The sequence below is a fragment of the Schistocerca nitens genome, chromosome 5, assembly GCF_023898315.1.
Source record: "Schistocerca nitens isolate TAMUIC-IGC-003100 chromosome 5, iqSchNite1.1, whole genome shotgun sequence".
Classification (NCBI taxonomy): domain Eukaryota; kingdom Metazoa; phylum Arthropoda; class Insecta; order Orthoptera; family Acrididae; genus Schistocerca; species Schistocerca nitens.
Genome location: NC_064618.1, coordinates 436,436,444 through 436,456,794, shown reverse-complemented (window position 1 = coordinate 436,456,794; position 20,351 = coordinate 436,436,444). Strand labels below are relative to the sequence as shown.

Genomic DNA, 20,351 nt, shown 5'->3' with positions numbered 1-20,351 from the left:
ACTGAAACTTCCTGGCGCCTTTAAATTTCCCATTGTTCCAGTACACAGTTTTAATTTGCCAGACAGTTACAAGGTGAAGCCCATTCCTTCCAACAAAAAGGTTGTAGGCAGAGTTTTCTGTTACACAAAAAGGGCTTATTCTTATTCGAGAAGGACAAAACAAAACAGATAAACATTAAACAAATCTTCTGGACTAAATGGATAAAAAATGTGACATCACACCAAGAATGTAAAGAAAATGATATCACTAAAAAAAATCTTTCTCCAGGATACTGCACCTGCTCACAGAAATGAGTTGACAATAGGGAAACTGAGGGATTCAACATAAACATTGATGGAACAGCCACCCTGGTCAAAAGATTTGGTAAGCTCTGCCTTTATTTATTCTTACATCTAAAGTCGTTTGGTGTTGGAATATCAAATCAAACGAAGTTACTGCAGCAGTTTTTCCAGCATCACACTACAGGGATTGTATCTACTCACTGAGGAAAGCATTGAACAACATCCATAGCTTAAAATGGGCGGCAAGAGTAGTCTGCTGGAAAAAAAAGTGATGATGCACCCACAACAACACAGTATAGTAATACAGTGTTGTAAAGATCAGTATGTATCATTTCAAGTAATGTGAGGTTTAACAGAAAGTTAAAGACACAAAGAAAAGAAAATATTCCTTGACAACTATATCTATTAAATAAAATTATTTATGTATAGGAGATACAATGTTAGTTACTTATGCACAAGTACAATTTCATTTCATGGCCACATAATTAATTAAACATAAACAGTTAGTATAAATGAAAACGGATCATCGTCTCAATGATATATGTTTCTGAATCAAAGATATAAATAATACTTAAAAATTCTGTTAGAATTTATTTTGAATGCGGAATGCTTTGGATGTTGAATTAATGCAAAGAATGAAAAAGGAAGGGAAGAACCTCGTACATTAGACAGGTCGCAGAAAGAAAGACAGGGAAAGGTCAACAAGAAGCCAGCTGAAACAAAAATTTTCCGTTATTTGGTATGAGGTACAGACTCAGAATGGGTAGGTAGGGAAAAGAGATCAGCTTTAGTCTTTTTGTGGCAACCATCCTGCCATTTACCTTGGAAAATTTAGAGAAACTAAGCACATATCCATAAAGCCCAAGAGGTAAAAGCACTGCCTGTGAAAGGCAAGGTTTTGGGTGTGAGTCCCGGTCCTGCATGCAGTTTTAATTTAGATTTCTTCCATTATCAGTCTACAATCATATCAGGTTTGGCAACCACTGTGCATACCTAAAGCAACATGAAAGGACATAATTTCACAGAACTCATTTACTCACCACTGGTTTCAATTAATTACAGTCATTATCAAATGATTCAGGCATGTAACATCCACAGAGTAAACATCACGGCAAACGGTATGTAACATTTACTCTGTAAACATTGGAGACATTTGTCACTTGATACCGACTGTAGTCAATCAAACCCCGACATGAATAAATAAATATACTGTAATCAGTGCTGTTTTGTATTTACCTACATAGATTATTGCATCAAAAATTGTCTTTCCATCATACACAGATAACTTTCTGGCTTTAGAATGTTTTTGTTTCTTTACCGAAAGTAAAATGAATACCTTTCGCTTTAAGATCCAGTAGTTATAAATAAACTGAATTCCTTCAGCATCAACTTCCATATGGGATGTAATGTCTTTTATACTGACATGTTTGTCAAATTCAGCTTCAATTTCTTGTAGTCTGGAAAAGAAAAAAAAGAATAGCAATTAGTGTTTACATAGCAACAATAAAAGTATTCAAAGTTATTTAAATGTGTTGCAAAAACAATTACACTTTAGCCTGTGTTTATGAGATAGCACACACTTAAATTTATCCCTTGTGCAGAAAGAGGGATGGGAAGAGAGGGGGCATGTGGTTAGTGCAAAAGTAGACAAAGTGCAGAGAAAAGATAGGTAAAGAAGAGGGAAAAGAAGATGAAGTAGAAGAACAACAAAAAAGGAAAGGTAGTACTGATTTAGTTGTTATTTTACTTGTCATTTAATTTTTGGACACCCTACGGTCTTTCTAGTGCTCAAAAGATATTTTATATCACAGACTGATGACACAAATCTTCTTTTTACAAGCAGTTGATTCATGACCTTCAATTCTAGTTCCTAATTCAACTTTTTGATATTAAACAAAAGCAAAACGAGGATAATGGAATGTAGTCGAATTAAGTCGGGTGATGTTGAGGGTATTAGATTAGGAAATGAGACACTTAAAGTAGTAAAGGAGTTTTGCTATTTGGGGAGCAAAATAACTGATGATGGTCGAAGTAGAGAGGATATAAAATGTAGACTGGCAATGGCAAGGAAAGCGTTTCTGAAGAAGAGAAATTTGTTAACATCGAGTATAGATTTAAGTGTCAGAAAGTCTTTTCTGAAAGTATTTGTATGGAGTGTAGCCATGTATGGAAGTGAAACATGGACGATAAATAGTTTGGACAAGAAGAGAATAGAAGCTTTCGAAATGTGGTGCTACAGAAGAATGCTGAAGATTAGATGGGTAGATCACATAACTAATGAGGAGGTACTGAATAGGATTGGGGAGAAGAGGAGTTTGTGGCACAACTTGACCAGAAGAAGGGATCGGTTGGTAGGACATGTTCTGAGGCATCAAGGGATCACCAATTTAGTATTGGAGGGCAGCGTGGAGGGTAAAAACCGTAGGGGGAGACCAAGAGATGCATACACTAAGCAGATTCAGAAGGATGTAGGTTGCAGTAGGTACTGGGAGATGAAGAAGCTTGCACAGGATAGAGTAGCATGGAGAGCTGCATCAAACCAGTCTCAGGACTGAAGACCACAACAACAACAACAACAACAACAACGATATTAATTACAAACCAGGGATTAACTGTTTTCATTCTCAGACTGCTTGATGGTTTGTCAATGGAACGAGCTGTCATATTTGTGTTAATTTACACCTATGCAAATGGAAGCTACTATCTGCTAGCTTTTATAGAACATCCATACATTACGGAGATGGTATCTTTACGAAGATGGTATCTGTTCTTTCAGACATGTCTGAAAGAACAGATACCATTGGTGATCTTGCAGCTCTCGAAGAATGAAATTACAATGAAACCCAGACCATTAGCTGCTTACAGGCGTTGATAAATATCAACGGGGACAGTTGAAAATGTGTGCCCTGACTGGGACTCAAACCCGGGATCTCCTGCTTACATGGTAGACACACTATCTGACTGAGCCATCGAGGACAGAGAGGGTAGTGCGACTGCAGGGACTTACCTCTGGCATGCTCCTCGTGAGACCCACATTTCCAACTTATTGTCCACACACTACATTTGTAGTATCCCTGCCCACTATACTTATTACTCGAGGCAGTCAATCTATCGATTCCCATAAGAGAGCAAAGTGAGTGCATCCGCACTGAAGAAGATCATTGACCGGTAAGCCTTATCTATACGAAGATGGTATCTGTTCTTTTGGACATTTTCAACAGTCCCCGTTGATATTTATCAATGCCTGCAAGCAGCTAATGGTCTGGGTTTCATTGTAATTCCATACATTACAGTTAATACTTGTCAATGGTGAAACTTTCATCACTGTTAACAAAGGACAGAGGAATTAATTTCTGCGCATAACAGTTAGTTAGTCAGTTTTATGTTTGATGGATCATTTGCACAATAAATCGTAATGATGTGGAATTAGTCATTTTACACTCACATCACAAATTAATTTGTAAAGATAGCAATTTACATGTTTTTTTTTAAATTACGCAAATGTGAATTAGTAATTTCTATCTGCCACCTTTTACAAATTACAATAATAAAGATACTTCTAAGGTACAGAAGGAGCAGTCAATATGAAGTAATGAGTACCATTTTTTCATCTGCTATTGTAAAAAAATTACCGTATTTACTCGAATCTAAGCTGCACTTTTTTTCCGGTTTTTGTAATCCAAAAACCCGCCTGCGGCGTAGAATCGAGTGCAAAGTAAGCGGAAGTTCTGAAAAATGTTGGTAGGTGCCGCCACAACTAACTTCTGCCGTCGAATTATGTAGCGCCACACAGGCATGCTTTGCAGGCACAAAGATACTGGCGACAAAACCTCTGCATCAGTAAATTTAAAAAAAAAAAAAAAAAGTGTGTAAGACGAGCTTTTTTTCACCGGCCCGAGTTTCGACCACTGCATTTTCATACATTATCCAACGAAGTAAATACAAATTCCGTATTGTTCATCTTCGAATGTGTCAGCATTTCAACGTACTACGAAAATCCGACTGGCAAGATTGTTTGGGATGTTTGTCAATATGGCCAAATCTACAGTCTGAATTTTTTCCTACCTGTGACAAGAGATCGTTGCTAATAAGAACTTTTAAGAATTGTGAATCGCATGCAGTATTCTTTTCATCATAAGAATAATACCGTACGAATATAAACATGTTGCCATGTATTCTTTCGTATTTGCTGCTATCTCATTTAAATTCTGTCTGCCTAATAAACTACGAAACTAGGGTAAGACAACAGCAAACGCGGAATAATATACATATCATGCCATGTTTATATTCGTATTGTTCTTATGCCTAATAGTGATACAGTCAGAAATGAAGCACGACAATTGACAAGATTTTTAAATCTAAGATGACTAATTTCTGTACAGAATGTAATGTACTACAGAGACGCCTGCAAAGATTTTCAACCGGAGAAAAATTTTCGCTAAACTCTCGTTCAGAACATCTTATATATATATATATATTTTAAATAGGCGGTAGCGTGCACAAAAGCAAGTCATGCCGCGAGCGGCGACAGGTCGTAAACACTCACTATCAGAATGCGACAAACAATTCATGACGCAGTACAGTTATACATTTTCAGCTTAGAGTGACGTAAACATCTATAACAAAGAGAACGACACTTACCAGATCAAAGAAAAATAAGCAATCAATTCAAACCAGACGAAGCACGTGAAAAAGAAATGGTACCCGTACAAATAGGTACGGAGCACCTGACGCATGGTAAAGCTTAACTGCTAAGCTTAAGACTCGAACCAAACTACTGTAGCTGTATAGTCATTCATTCGACCTAAATTGTGTTTCATATTACAGTGGACCAACTTTGTTTCGATTTGGATGTGCGACCTAAAACTTTTCTCTCCCTTGGAATTTCAAGTCTCAAATTTCAGGTGCGGCTTAGAATCGGGAATTTTTTTTTCTTGATTTCGAGTCTCATTTTTCAGGTGCGGCTTAGATTCGAGTAAATACGGTATGTACATCACTGTGACTTTTGAACCATGGTGGATTACTTACAACAAAACAGTTGTCATCTACCACATAACCTCTGGTGATCACCACATATTATTCTTACAAACCTTTTCTGGGCTATAACCATTTTCTTTCATATTTCACATGACATTATTTATTGAAAATATGCAAAATATGTCAACTTCCTGATTTGTCTCCTCCAAATATGGTTGTAAAGTAAAAATGTGGTCAAACCAGGTTGTTTTAGGAATTCCAAAATGTGCTTTTCCCAGTTTAAATTCCCATAAAAATGGGCACCTGTTGGACTTAAGAATTCCTACATATTTACTGCTGTAAAACACTTAAAATCAAATAATGTTTTATATATTGACAAGTGATAATACAGGAGTAAAATTTTGAGCAAATACTACATCTATTACGTTCTTTTACACATTGGATAATAGTAACAGAAATGTGCTATCAAAACTGTAGAGGTTATGTCTTCAAATTGCAGAAAATATTATAGGTGCAAAAATAACTGATCACAGAATATGAAAATTCTGGATTGGTATTTACTGATGTTGAATCCTAATTATGACGTTCGCCAAGAAGTGGCATAGGACATGACAAAAACTATGTACCATGGAAGCCGTGTGTGATTTCAAGAAGACTTATGGAAACACGTCAGGAAGGGTGGAGAACTATGCCCCTCACTGAGACAGGTTTAAAGGATAACATGAGGAGTGTACACACTCAACAAATTTTCCTCAATCTCCATAATTTTTTATAAATATTGGAATCAGAGTATGGATATAATGTTAATTAATGAACAACTGATGTACTTTTGTCATTAATGCCATGTGACAAGTTTAAAAGGAATGGACACATGGCAACATTTATTAAAACATTCTTCTCTACTAGGATAAGACATTTTGCATTTTTGCAAATTTTGCCTCAAAATGCAAAAACGTGAAATTATCTAATAGGTGCCATTTTATAGTAAATTCTACTAAGATGAACCATATTATCAGAGATAGTTTCAAGTAGTTTTATTTACTGCATATAAATATACATAAATGTAACCAGTTTTCGGCTATTGCACATCACCTAGTGAAGCCCAATTTGGAAAGATAATGTTTTTTAAAAAAGTGCACGATCGCAACAACATATCAGTGGGTCTCATGCTGTAGCACAATGCCAATTGTGGGCAGTTAAATGGTCCGTATAAAATACATAATGTTACACAGCACTCAGTCATGGAAGTTAGCATCTTAGAATAATGAAACACACATGTTTGTCTGCTACCTGAAGTTCAAAAATTGGTATAATGTCAACATATTTAATGTGGCAGTTTTAAGGAGTGGATGTTTTGAACTCTGGTTGAGCCAAGTACTGGTGTAGAGGTCAGGTTTGAATTATCTAATTTACAACTCTGTCAATTGTTACTGACGTAACTGCACTGTAGCCATTACCTAATGCTTTGTGTTGTGAACTGATCATCATTTTCTTTTCTTATTTTGAAATGAGTGAAAAATAATCCTGGTTCACCAAGGAGCTTCCTTAAGACCCTCACAACACCAAAAGGGATCAGTGATCCCTGTGACAATGCGTCAGTTGTACTTTAACAGAGATGCAGAACCTGGAGGTAGGCTGCCAGCCTGCGAGAGGGATGCGGGACTTATTTCCCCGCACTACTACTCATCTATCTGGTTACAGTAATTCCAGTTTGTTTACGCGTGCAGACGGCTGCCAGTTTACAGTGTCCTTATTCTGTACTATAACAAGCAAAACACAAAACTTTTCAATGCATTTCAAAAGCGCTGAAAATCTTCTCCTGACATGCAGAGTTATTTTCAGTTCTACTTCTATGTTAAATGGCTTGCTCATCCTATCTGTGGTGTTGTCACATGTGTATCATGTGGCTATCATCCCACAAGGTCAGAAAACTGTTGAAGTTCATGAAAAACCAAACAGTCCAGTCACAAAGCTCCAAAAGCATTAAGACTTCTTCTTCAGGCATCTAGCATGACAACCTTCTGCATTTTTCTGTCTAATCATTTAAAAAAATAATAAATAAATGCAAATGTCACCAAAAACAGATGGGAGTTTTGCCAAAAATAGGTCCCCTAATCATGCTTTACAAAAGAAATGAGAAAAAGGCAAGGGAAAGAAAGTAAAAGAAGCTACAGAATATGAGTTCTATTCTCCACTGAATCATTTCTTCAAGCTTATGAACTGAAATTAATAACTAGGGGCCAATCTGAAAATTAGTGTAGAGAAATAGGCAGTTTAAAACTTTTTTACAAGTTTCTCTGTCCCTTTACTTGCTAATTTTTCCAACACTGTTACTTTTAGACTACATATCGTCCTCTTTTTTAGTTGTTCAATTTGTTCTATTTTTAACTATGTGCATATAACTTCCCTAGCTTGCTTTTTCCACTCTGTTATCCATCTGATACTTTGTCATAACTTTTTCTTTGTCATTATTACCAACTTTATTCTTCATTCAGCCCTTCAACTCGAAAATTTTGCAAGTATCTGTTGCCTTCAATTATCTATACAGTTTGTTCATTGGGTTGTTGTTATTTTTGGACAATTTAGTGCCCATTACCAATTGCAAACAATTTTCCACCTCACGTTGTTACTGTCCACATGCATTTTCACTTCTTTCCCTGAATCTGTTTTAAGTTGCAGATGTTGGAGAACTACAGGGTTATTACAAATGATTGAAGCGATTTCACAGCTCTACAATAACTTTATTATTTGAGATATTTTCACAATGGTTTGCACACACATACAAAAACTCAAAAAGTTTTTTTAGGCATTCACAAATGTTCGATATGTGCCCCTTTAGTGATTCGGCAGACATCAAGATGATAATCAAGTTCCTCCCACACTCGGCGCAGCATGTCCCCATCAATGAGTTCGAAAGCATCGTTGATGCGAGCTCGCAGTTCTGGCACGTTTCTTGGTAGAGGAGGTTTAAACACTGAATCTTTCACATAACCCCACAGAAAGAAATCGCATGGGGTTAAGTCGGGAGAGCGTGGAGGCCATGACATGAATTGCTGATCATGATCTCCAGGACGACCGATCCATCGGTTTTCCAATCTCCTGTTTAAGAAATGCCGAACATCATGATGGAAGTGCGGTGGAGCACCATCCTGTTGAAAGGTGAAGTCGGCGCTGTCGGTCTCCAGTTGTGGCATGAGCCAATTTTCCAGCATGTCCAGATACACGTGTCCTGTAACGTTTTTTCGCAGAAGAAAAAGAGGCCGTAAACTTTAAACCGTGAGATTGCACAAAACACGTTAACTTTTGGTGAATTGCGAATTTGCTGCACGAATGCGTGAGGATTTGCACATTGTGTCTGTTCACTTCACCATTAAGAAAAAATGTTGCTTCATCACTGAAAACAAGTTTCGCACTGAACGCATCCTCTTCCATGAGCTGTTGCAACCGCGCCGAAAATTCAAAGCTTTTGACTTTGTCATCGGGTGTCAGGGCCTGTAGCAATTGTAAACGGCAAGGCTTCTGCTTTAGCCTTTTCCGTAAGATTTTCCAAACCGTCGGCTGTGGTATGTTTAGCTCCCTGTTTGCTTTATTCGTCAACTTCCGCGGGCTACGCGTGAAACTTGCCCGCACATGTTCAACCGTTTCTTCACTCACTGCAGGCCGACCCGTTGATTTCCCCTTACAGAGGCATCCAGAAGCTTTAAACTGTGCATACCATCGCCGAATGGAGTTAGCAGTTGGTGGATCTTTGTTGAACTTCGTCCTGAAGTGTCGTTGCACTGTTATGACTGACTGATGTGAGTGCATTTCAAGCACGACATACGCTTTCTTGGCTCCTGTCGTCATTTTGTCTCACTGCGCTCTTGAGCGCTCTGGCGGCAGAAACCTGAAGTGCGGCTTCAGCCGAACAAAACTTCATGAGTTTTTCTACGTATCTCTAGTGTGTCGTGACCATATGTCAATGAATGGAGCTACAGTGAATTTATGAAATCACTTCAATCATTTGTAATAGCCCTGTACTATGTTGCATTAGCAGGTTCCAAAACAGAAGTTGCTACTCGCAAAAAATTAAGAATTAACTACAATGTTTAGATTTGGTCTTTGCTTTCTTTTTTTATATGACTATTTCTGCAGTGAGGTCATTAGAAAAAATGATACAGTCGAAACCAAAACAATGTACTAATTGAAAGATCATTCTGTGATCTGACACACTGACTGCTGCATGCCTAGTAATTGCGTGAGGCTCTCTGGTGGCCACATGATAGTCAGGATGTTAAGGAAGTAACGAAGTACAGGGGCTGGACAAAAATATGGAAACATTGCCAGAAATGCATTCTTGAACATAAATACAGTGGTAACTAAGCTCACAGATAGTGATATTGTATTTGACTACAAACAACACCTGTGCAATGCCCTTAGTATGTTGCAAGTGTCAACATGGTCAAAACAGTATAGTTGTGAATGTATTATGCCAGAGCTAACTGTATTCAAAGGTGGGCAAATTGTGGGTGCTTGTATGGTGGATGCTTCCACAACCCAGATAGCCAAAGTATTTGGCATTTCAAGAGGCGCCACATCAAACATTTATATTGCATACAGGGAAAGCAGAAAAACATTATCTGCTCAGGCAGAGCACAGATGAAAGTGTGTGTTGAGTGATCATGACAGATGGTCACTGGAGAAAATGACAGCTGCAAAAGTCACTGCAAAACTAAATGTTGCACTTGCAAATCCTGTCAGCACAAGAACGACATGAAGGGAGCTCCATTAAGTTGATAACTGAAGGGCGAGTTGGGAATCCAAACCCACACATCTGTGATGCAAGAGACCAAAAGCGACATTTTTTTATACAACTGTGTTGGTCATTTTGAGATATGTCCTGCCACAAATTTTATAAAGGTGACATATAAAAAGTTATCATATCCCAGAGAATTGATGGTTATCCACTCATACTTGTTGTAAGAAGAAAATTTCCTCATTTATGTATACACTGTTTGAGAATGAGAGCACATAGCATCCAGCTGCACAATTTACATAATTTATAATTTCAAAATTTTTCTCACTGACACCCTCCCACAAAATGGCGAAAGGGAAAAAGGTTATCTCTTACTACATTTTTGCTGCACATACCGTACAAAAATCAGGCATGACATTTTAAGGTATTATTCTGTCACCACTAACTCTATTCACAACATATTTTACACACAGTATCCACATATACCATTAAATGTGCTGGCAAATTTATATCACTATATGACACATGGTTCAGGAGATATGATGTCATAAACATTGAGAAGCTTGAGAAACTACATTTTGTTTTATTACTTCTTTACTACTAAAGCCATTCACAACAAATTTTGCAAACGTATTTAAAAAAAAAAACTATATAAAACATATACTATCAAAGGGAGAACCACCTACAAAACAAAACGTCATATACCAGTTATTATGTAAACAATGTTCAGCCTTCTACATCAGCACGACTACCACCAAATTATCAATTAGGATGAATGGGCCAGGCAGAGGGTATATACTGGCAACTCGCAATATCCTGTTGCAGTGCATGCTCTACAACATGACATTTGTGACCTCAGTGCTGCTTCACCAGACGCGCCATCTGGATTCTTCCCGCAGACACCAGTTTCTCACCGAGCGAGGTGGCGCATTGGTTAGCACACTGGACTCGCATTCGGGAGGACGACTGTTCAATCCCATCTCCAGTCATCCTGATTTAGGTTTTCCGTGATTTCCCTAAATCGTTTCAGGCAAATGCCAGGATGGTTCCTTTGAAAGGGCACGGCCGATTTCCTTACCAATCCTTCCCCAACCGGAGCTTGCGCTCCATCTCTAATGACCTTGTTGTCGACGGGACGTTAAACACTAACCACCACCACCACCACCACCACCACCAGTTTCTCAGAACTCTGCAGGTGGGAATTAGAATTACAACATGTCCTTGATTCTCACCACCCACCTGGCCTTAATGTGCATTAACTTCTTCTGTCTCAGCTTTTCTGCACTGTAACTACTCTTTGCTTCACTCCGTTTTAGTTTTCTATATCTTTCATTGTCTTTCCCGTCTATTTTTCACCGCCCCCTCCCACGTCTGTTAAGTACAATGCACTCAGCTTGTGCAAAATGTTTTAGTAGCAATCTCTGTCTTTCATATTACCCTGTCTTCCACCTTTAAGCTCTCATGTTTCCAAATCTTTTCCGATGAAGTCCCCAACAATCAGTCTTTCCTTCTCATCCCGTATGGTAAGTCTCCCCTAACCCAAAGATCTTGGGGACTTTCCCAAAATATGCCCCTTTTCCTAGACATCTACAATCATTTTCCTTCACCTTTTCCTCCCCCTTCAACCCTTCTGCCTGAAGGAGGAGCTACTGGCTCCGAAAGCCTGCCAATCATAACAGTCTTCTATGTGTGTGTATTGCTGCCACTTTGTGGGCAAATTTTTTTTGTCTATCCAATTAATTAATTTTTTCAATAACTGATTGTTTTTGTTGTAATATATAAGACCATGGGCGTGTTACAATGCTCTGTGTCAAAATTTCAAATCAATCAGTCCAGAACCTTTCGAGATCTGCTATTAAGAACAAACAAATAGAAAATTTAAATGTTTCCAATCACATCCCAATGATTCCAACAGATATGCCATTTCAGTTCGAATGCTTGCAACTTCTGGTGTGTATCGCATTTGCAATGATCATCAACAAGACCCAATGACAATCATTACAACCCTGTGGAGTAAAGTTGGAAAATCCATGTTTCTCACATGGACAATTGTACATGGCTTTCTCATGCATCAGAAATTGTCTACCTTATTTTTGTATGCACCAGATGGAAAAACCAAAAATATCATGTATCCAAAAGCACGTCAATAAACAGATTATAAAATGAAACACTTTCTTTTTTTTCCTGTGGCATTGCAACAGGTGCTTGGTACAGCTAGTATATTACAGATACACTATAAAAAATGCAACATGAGTTTTACCCAAAAAAGTCATACAGCAATTGTTAAAAGCATAGGATTGGCTCACTGACACATAGTGTTACTTTTTTATTGGCCAAACACGAGGCTTAGTGGAATCATGGGAAATCATTTCTGTAAGTGTATGAGAATTCTGTACTGTAATGTATCAAATAATTAGACATTTCCACTTGCAACAAAGCACAGGAATGATCACAACAACATCTCTATCCTCCAACATTCTGGACCACAAAATTATTGAAGTCAGCACTAGAGAGCTCAATGTTATTGACAGTCTAGAGCTCTTTAGCAATGAAATCAATAGGAAGCACAGGGAAGATAAAGCAAAATGACTGCAGGCAAGATAACAGGGGAAAGTGTGCATTGAGGTTCCCTACAGCGGGAAGGAACTGTTTCCTGACTTGATGCAAGAAGAAATGGGTGTCAATTTAGAAGATGTCAAAGATTCAGTTTTAGAGTCAGAGTTTGACAGAGCTTATGAAAGCTTGCAAACCGAGAAGGCAAAAGAGATAGAGTCCATTCCACCAGAATATCTGAAATCATTGGAGGATAAACAGTTATTTAAGTTAGTGTGTAAAATCTTTGAAACTGGAGATATACTGTTGGTCTTTTCAGAGTAAATCATCCAGAAAATCCTGAAGATAGTGAACAAGGTTTAAGTATGAGAACTTTATGAGATAATTTCACTGCTTCACTCACTTTTTATTAACATTTATTAGCATAGCACTTTTTGGCAGAATGCAGCATTACAGTTACATGTACATTAATCTGAAGTGAGATGAGGAGTATACGCTGGGTATGGCAGTGAGGTTGTGTTCTGAAATTTAACCATATACAGAATGATTCATTTAGTTAATTTCTGATGGTGATTTATTTGTCTGGCAAGCAGAGCACATTAATAACCAAAACACTATCACTTAACACTTTCACATTCATATTTTTACATTCCAAATATTCTTTTAAGTGATAAGATAAACTTATTTCAGTTGCTAGGGTAGTACAAACAATGAAAATACATATCATGGTACATAATAAGGAGTACAAGAAACTGTGTTCACAACTTCATTAATTCAATTGTTCAAAAACTGGAGTAAATTGTGTTGATGTAACACTGACCAAAACACAACACTGTGACACATTCAGAGTTAAGACAATCTTATGACCATCAACAGACACTAATGAATGGCAAAAGACTCTACTCTATTTATATTACAAAAATCAGCATGTTTTAATACTGACCCTGTATAAATCACCTGCAGTCAAGTTATCCATGAATAATCAAATATTTGAATTAGAAAGAAGATCCAAGGTTATAAAAATGTATCAAGACCCAAGTTTACACAACACTTTTTTACGCATTTGTTCAATAATATCAATGAAATATTTTCAAAACTCATCATTCAGTAGATAGGAAAGATTTTGTGAGGACTTAGTAAATAAAAAATATTATTGATATTTGACAGTCACTGGAGCTGAATGGACAGCAAGTGTAGATTAGCAGAAAAGCATCTGAACAATGCGAAAATTAATTTTATATTTTATAGTGCAATCAATATCAAATGAGTAAAATGTGCACAATGTGTATAAATGGAAAAATAATAATATATTCTTATGTAAATATTTTTTATTATACAGTGATGACAAAAAAGGTCTGATGATAGTTCTTCACAATATATCTTCAAAGGGTGTATCTTGGAATGCATATATACTCATTACAATTGTAAGCCATTAAAAAAATAAAAAAAAAGTAAAGCCAGCAGTATACCTTTATAACTATTTGAGAGAAGTTAACAGTTCTCAAACTTTTACAATTGATTTCCCACTGATGAACTGTCTTTGTGAATCTACAATAAAGATAAGATAAGAATAAGAACATACATAGCAATAGAAGATTCCTACAAAACAAAATTGACACACTGCATTAGATACTTATGTATCCATATCACACATCTATAATTAGGCAACCACTTCATTTTCAGCAATTCCTGGAATGTTGGCCCATTGAAATGATGCCGTGTCTTTTGTTTGATGTCACCATTCTTCCATACTTTTGGTATCTTCCTCTATATACTCCCCCTTCCCCTTCTTTCATATCTATTCAACTTACAAAGTCTCTGGCTTCTGTATGTAATGTAGTCCAGGACAAAAGAAATGACAGTTTTCAGTTGATCACTTTCAAGCACTAGTGACAGTGCCCTAAATGAACTCAATTTTACTGATAATCGGAGATTCTCTGAGATTTATGTGTAATTCTGAAAAACGCTTGTGTAGTTCAGACGGAAGGCTAGCTCTAAGCTTTCTGTATATATATTTGGTACACTAACAGAAGTTGGTGTCTACAAGCTTCCATTTCTCCCAGAAAAAGAAAAATGGTAACTGGTACTGGCTAACTGGTTAATTCCCAGAAATAAGAGATAAATTTTATAGTTATACCAAAACTCCCCACAGATGGAGGATTGAGTTTGAAGTTCCCGTAAAATGATGTATAAATGTTAAGGAAAAACAGTGAGAAAAGACTGAAATGGTCTAACTGCAGACCAAGAAATGAAGCATCACCACGCATGTCACATAAGGAACATTAAGCAATGAACAAAACAATTTCTACCCAATCAACAATATGTTCTTTCTAAAATAAGGTGGGTTTGCTGGAATGAAACATGCTTCTAAGCACAATATCTAATTAGCCTGCTTACAGTCCGCAAAATATTTTACCTATTATAATTTTCCTTTTTAATTTTATTTTCAGTTATTTTCTAAATCCACATAGTAGAAATATTCAAAAACACAAGTGCTTTGTGTAAATAAATACACTCCTGGAAATTGAAATAAGAACACCGTGAATTCATTGTCCCAGGAAGGGGAAACTTTATTGACACATTCCTGGGGTCAGATACATCACATGATCACACTGACAGAACCACAGGCACACAGACACAGGCAACAGAGCATGCACAATGTCGGCACTAGTACAGTGTGTATCCACCTTTCGCAGCAATGCAGGCTGCTATTCTCCCATGGAGACGATCGTAGAGATGCTGGATGTAGTCCTGTGGAACAGCTTGCCATGCCATTTCCACCTGGCGCCTCAGTTGGACCAGCGTTCGTGCTGGACGTGCAGACCGCGTGAGACGACGCTTCATCCAGTCCCAAACATGCTCAATGGGGGACAGATCCGGAGATCTTGCTGGCCAGGGTAGTTGACTTACACCTTCTAGAGCACGTTGGGTGGCACGGGATACGGGTTCGATGACGGTTTGGATGTACCGTGCACTATTCAGTGTTCCCTCGACGATCACCAGTGGTGTACGGCCAGTGTAGGAGATCGCTCCCCACACCATGATGCCGGGTGTTGGCCCTGTGTGCCTCCGTCGTATGCAGTCCTGATTGTGGCGCTCACCTGCACGGCACCAAACACGCATACGACCATCATTGGCACCAAGGCAGAAGCGACTCTCATCGCTGAAGACGACACGTCTCCATTCGTCCCTCCATTCACGCCTGTCGCGACACCACTGGAGGCGGGCTGCACGATGTTGGGGCGTGAGCGGAAGACGGCCTAACGGTGTGCGGGACCGTAGCCCAGCTTCATGGAGACGGTTGCGAATGGTCCTCGCCGATACCCCAGGAGCAACAGTGTCCCTAATTTGCTGGGAAGTGGCGGTGCGGTCCCCTACGGCACTGCGTAGGATCCTACGGTCTTGGCGTGCATCCGTGCGTCGCTGCGGTCCGGTCCCAGGTCGACGGGCACGTGCACCTTCCGCCGACCACTGGCGACAACATCGATGTACTGTGGAGACCTCACGCCCCACGTGTTGAGCAATTCGGCGGTACGTCCACCCGGCCTCCCGCATGCCCACTATACGCCCTCGCTCAAAGTCCGTCAACCGTACATACGGTTCACGTCCACGCTGTCGCGGCATGCTACCAGTGTTAAAGACTGCGATGGAGCTCCGTATGCCACGGCAAACTGGCTGACACTGACAACGGCGGTGCACAAATGCTGCGCAGCTAGCGCCATTCGACGGCCAACACCGCGGTTCCTGGTGTGTCCGCTGTGCCGTGCGTGTGATCATTGCTTGTACAGCCCTCTCACAGTGTCCGGAGCAAGTATGGTGGGTCTGACACACCGGTGTCAATGTGTTCTTTTTTCCATTTCCAGGAGTGTATATAAATTGCATCAAAAGAGAAATTCAGTTGAAAAAGCTAAAAAATTATAAGGAAACGGAGTGGCTGGCTATTTACCAACAGGGCATGAAATTATGCATTTAAAAGTAGAAAAAAAAGCTAGTTTTAGTTTTCCTTTTTTTCTACTTTTTAAATGTCTAAACTAGCAGTGTTTGGAATTTTGTCTCCAGAAAGTTAGTTACAGCCTCCCATTTTGCCTTCTTAAAACTATACACAGGAATTTTTGCCCGTGTGTGTGTGTGTGTGTGTGTGTGTCCATTCTGAACTGGAGAATAACAAGATTTTAAGATAAGCTAGAACGTTTCATTGATTCTACGTATCAACTGTGAAGGTAATTGGTTATCTTTACTCATTTCATCGCTGAAATATAAAATCAAATTGTGGCTTCTGACTTTGTCAAGACGAAGAGTAGCTCAAAATGTGTGCTGATAATACCCTGTATGTGAATTCTTGGTGTTCCTGTAGATGACGTCTGGTACAAAGTGCCAGGCATAAGGGATGCAGTTGAGACTAATAATGTGTTTTAACAACTAGTTCCAAATGTCATTTAACAGAGTACCGCAGCTTATCAGATGTTCCCCATTCACTAACTCCCAAGGTTGGTCTAAAATACGTATTGGCATTGATGTCACTCAGAAAATGAGCAATTTGGTTTTTGTCGGATGCATACAATAAAGTTCTGACACAAAAGCTCCTCATGTAGAAGCACTATGTTTAGAATAACGCAGTATTGCAAATTGTAGTGTGCCATATCTTGGTGAAAGTCAGCAATCACAGTGGATACATAATCAATTCTGATGGACCATACTATCAGTCAACGAACTGCTACTGATAAACAAAATTATGCAAATTCATACAATGACTTCCTAACGTTTGCAGCTTTATCTTAATTTACACCCTGTAGAATAAGTTGTAAATATTATTTAATAAAAGTTATCTGCTAAAGTGAGCCATACTTCTTTTAAGCAAAGGCAGGGAACTGGGGGGAGGGGGGATTAAAAGAAGGAAAGAGAAAGTCAAGTAGATCTCATCCTTTTTTTTTGGTCATGTGTGGCATACATCCTAAACCCACATGAAATAAAAAAACGGCCTACAAGTAGCAAAAAATCACAGAAATTAAATTTATAATGATGAGAACATAATATACTTTTGTATTAGGGAAAAAAAAATCACCTGAGAAAACAAAATGATGAGAAAGGACACTGAGCCAGTACTTACATTCAGCAGGCGAAATTTTTATTAGTGCTGATGATGAGCGCATCTAAAAGTACCGTAAACTATTATATCTTTCAAATCGATTACAGGGATGGTTCAGGAAATGTTAAAAAGCAAGTTCAGGTCATTCAAACCCTAAGATAAGAAGGACCCACCAATTATGAGGACAAGGGGAGGCAAAGACTGAACTGTTGACAAAGCTTGTTACTCTGAACAATGAAATTTACACTGCTCTCAATTATAATCAATTCTGTTACTTGAAACATTTCCAGCAAGAAATAGGCCACAAGAGCTGTGTCTCCGCTTGCCCTCAATATATTTGTGGCTGTCCAATCCTGGGGTCTGAGTGTCCTGTTCTTTCTTTTTAACCTTTTCTAACCTACCCTCTTTCCTCTGTAAGGAAGTAACTAATGGTTCTGAAAGCTATGAGCGTTTATAGAATATTGTATGATCAAACTGGCAACATAGCTTGTCATTTTGAATAAATAATAATGGTCACCACTGCCTATTGTTAACATTTAAGTATAATTTGTGGAAGTGGATTGGTATTCAGCCTTCAATAGCAAAGTTAATGGTTTTAATTCGACAACTGTACGATTTGGTCACCTCAACCTGGTACCTTTGTGACAGTACTGCTTCTGTATTATACAGTTTTTCCCCACCAGAGATATTTATGTTGCTAATACTTAACAACCATGAATTTTAAAGTTAAACATGAGCCTTTACAATGCCACAAGAAAGTACTAAATTTGAATGTAATTTTTGTTCTTTTGCCAGTGACATAAAATTATAACTTAGAATATTTTGACAAGTGCTCACAGTGACAAATATACACAAACTATATATATTAATAACTCACTCCTGGCATAAACAGGACCAACATAGGAGGACTGAAGATAGAGCCCCAGAAGAATTTGTATTATTGTATTTAGCTACAGCAAGATTTTATATACCTGAAGGCAGAAAAAGTGGCTGGGAAGAATGAAAAGTTTGTTTCTTAATATGTGTAAAAGAATGAACACTTCCATCCAATTTCTGAGATGAAATTTGATAAGGAACATACTTTGCTGCTCGTGCTTGATTCTTTTCTTCAGATGTCATGTCCTTTCTCTTCTTTCTCTTGGAGTCTTCATCCTCAGAAGCAGAGCCACTCTTTTCCTTCTTGCTTGTTAGACTGTGTTTCTGGCAATAAGACTGGCAAGAGAAAAGAAAGCACATGTTACTATAACAATGTAAGCATATCAGATGAGACTTGTTTAAAAAAATATTCTGTAACACAGATGAATATGACATTTAAAGGGCACCATACAGCAGTAACCCAAATATGATTGTAATTACAAAAAATTCATAAAATAGGAAAGAATATTAAAATCTGGCAGCATTAAAAATTTAAACATTTTTACCTCCAGGGTTTTAAATGGTGTAGTGATATGTAAAACATGACTTTAAGCAAGACAGATCCACTTATCCTCTTCTACTCAATTCCATCTCTCACCTCAAAGTTCGTGAACCCTAGGAACCTGAGCAACACTTTGGAAGACCAGATACCCAACCCCAGTGGGAAACAGGATCAGGGCATAAGAGAGAGGGAGAAATGGTCCTCCAAGGATTAGGGGTTTGAGCTATAGCCTAATAAGCCACACCCAGAAAAAAATTTTACTACAAATGCTCAAGGACATATAGCTGGATGCACTTTTAAGGCAAAGACACGACAAACTAACAGGGAATATGAGAGCTGGGTCACGGAATGTACAGACATTATATAGAATTTGAGTTCTTGGAAGCCTGAATGGAAACATGATAACCTACAAGGTGGATATCATGGAATTGTAAGAGATAAGATGGACTGGTGTACTCCGTATTAAAGCGGCCATAACATTTAACACACATTTGGTGCGGGATTTATAGCCAGTCAACCGAACAATTAGTAATAAGATTTAAAGCAATAAGTCCAAGGATATGTTATGTACGAATAAAGGGGGAATTCAAACAATGGAAGTCCAGTGTAATAGAAAAATAATATTATGAAAAGCATAAACTACTATTCATCAATAGAGAAGCAGTTGAGTCACAGAAAGACTTCAGCAGTCTTCATTGTGCCTGTCTGTGACTCAGTGCCTCCAGTATGTGGTGAGCAGTGATCTACCCATTTCATTATAAAGGGGAAATTCTTTAACTATAGTCTCTTAAATGCACTATCCCTGACTAAGGAGAGGGCAGCAGAAGAGGAGGACACTTTTTATGGGGAACGTAGCAAGCTTATTGATAGTGTCCAAAAAAAGTGATTTAATAATGGTGAAAGGATAGGGTCAGAGCAGGTATTCTCCAATACCATAAATGAATTGGGGGTCATCAAACAACAACATTAGGAACCAAATTGATTGCATTTTAATAGCTACCAGGCATGGGTCTGATGTACTAGACTGCCACAGTTTAAGAGGTGCTAATATGGACTTCAATAATTACCTCTTTACAGTAAAAATAAGAGTCAGAATTTCAAATTTACACGAAGTTAAAAGAGAAAGACAAAATAAGTATAATGTCTCAGAACATAAGGACCCATGAAAGGCTGAACCAATTTGGAAAACAGATTGAGGGGAATTCTCCAGAATTATATTCACAACATAAATGAGCAATGGAATAAAATCAGAAATGAAATAATTACTACCGCAGAAGAAGTGACTGGTATGGAGCAACAGA

General features: G+C 38.2%; 1 protein-coding gene across 1 annotated transcript in view; it reads right to left on the bottom strand.

Moving 5' to 3' along the window:
• LOC126260508 (PHD finger protein rhinoceros) overlaps positions 1 to 20,351 on the bottom strand; it is a 244,715-nt gene that overhangs the window by 122,657 nt on the left and 101,707 nt on the right. Inside the window, exons 10-11 of the mRNA XM_049957839.1 lie at positions 18,715 to 18,845; positions 1,619 to 1,739 (exon numbers count right to left, since the gene is read on the bottom strand). Of these exons, the coding sequence (XP_049813796.1) occupies positions 1,619 to 1,739; positions 18,715 to 18,845 (252 nt within the window). The remainder of the gene's footprint in view (positions 1 to 1,618; positions 1,740 to 18,714; positions 18,846 to 20,351) is intronic.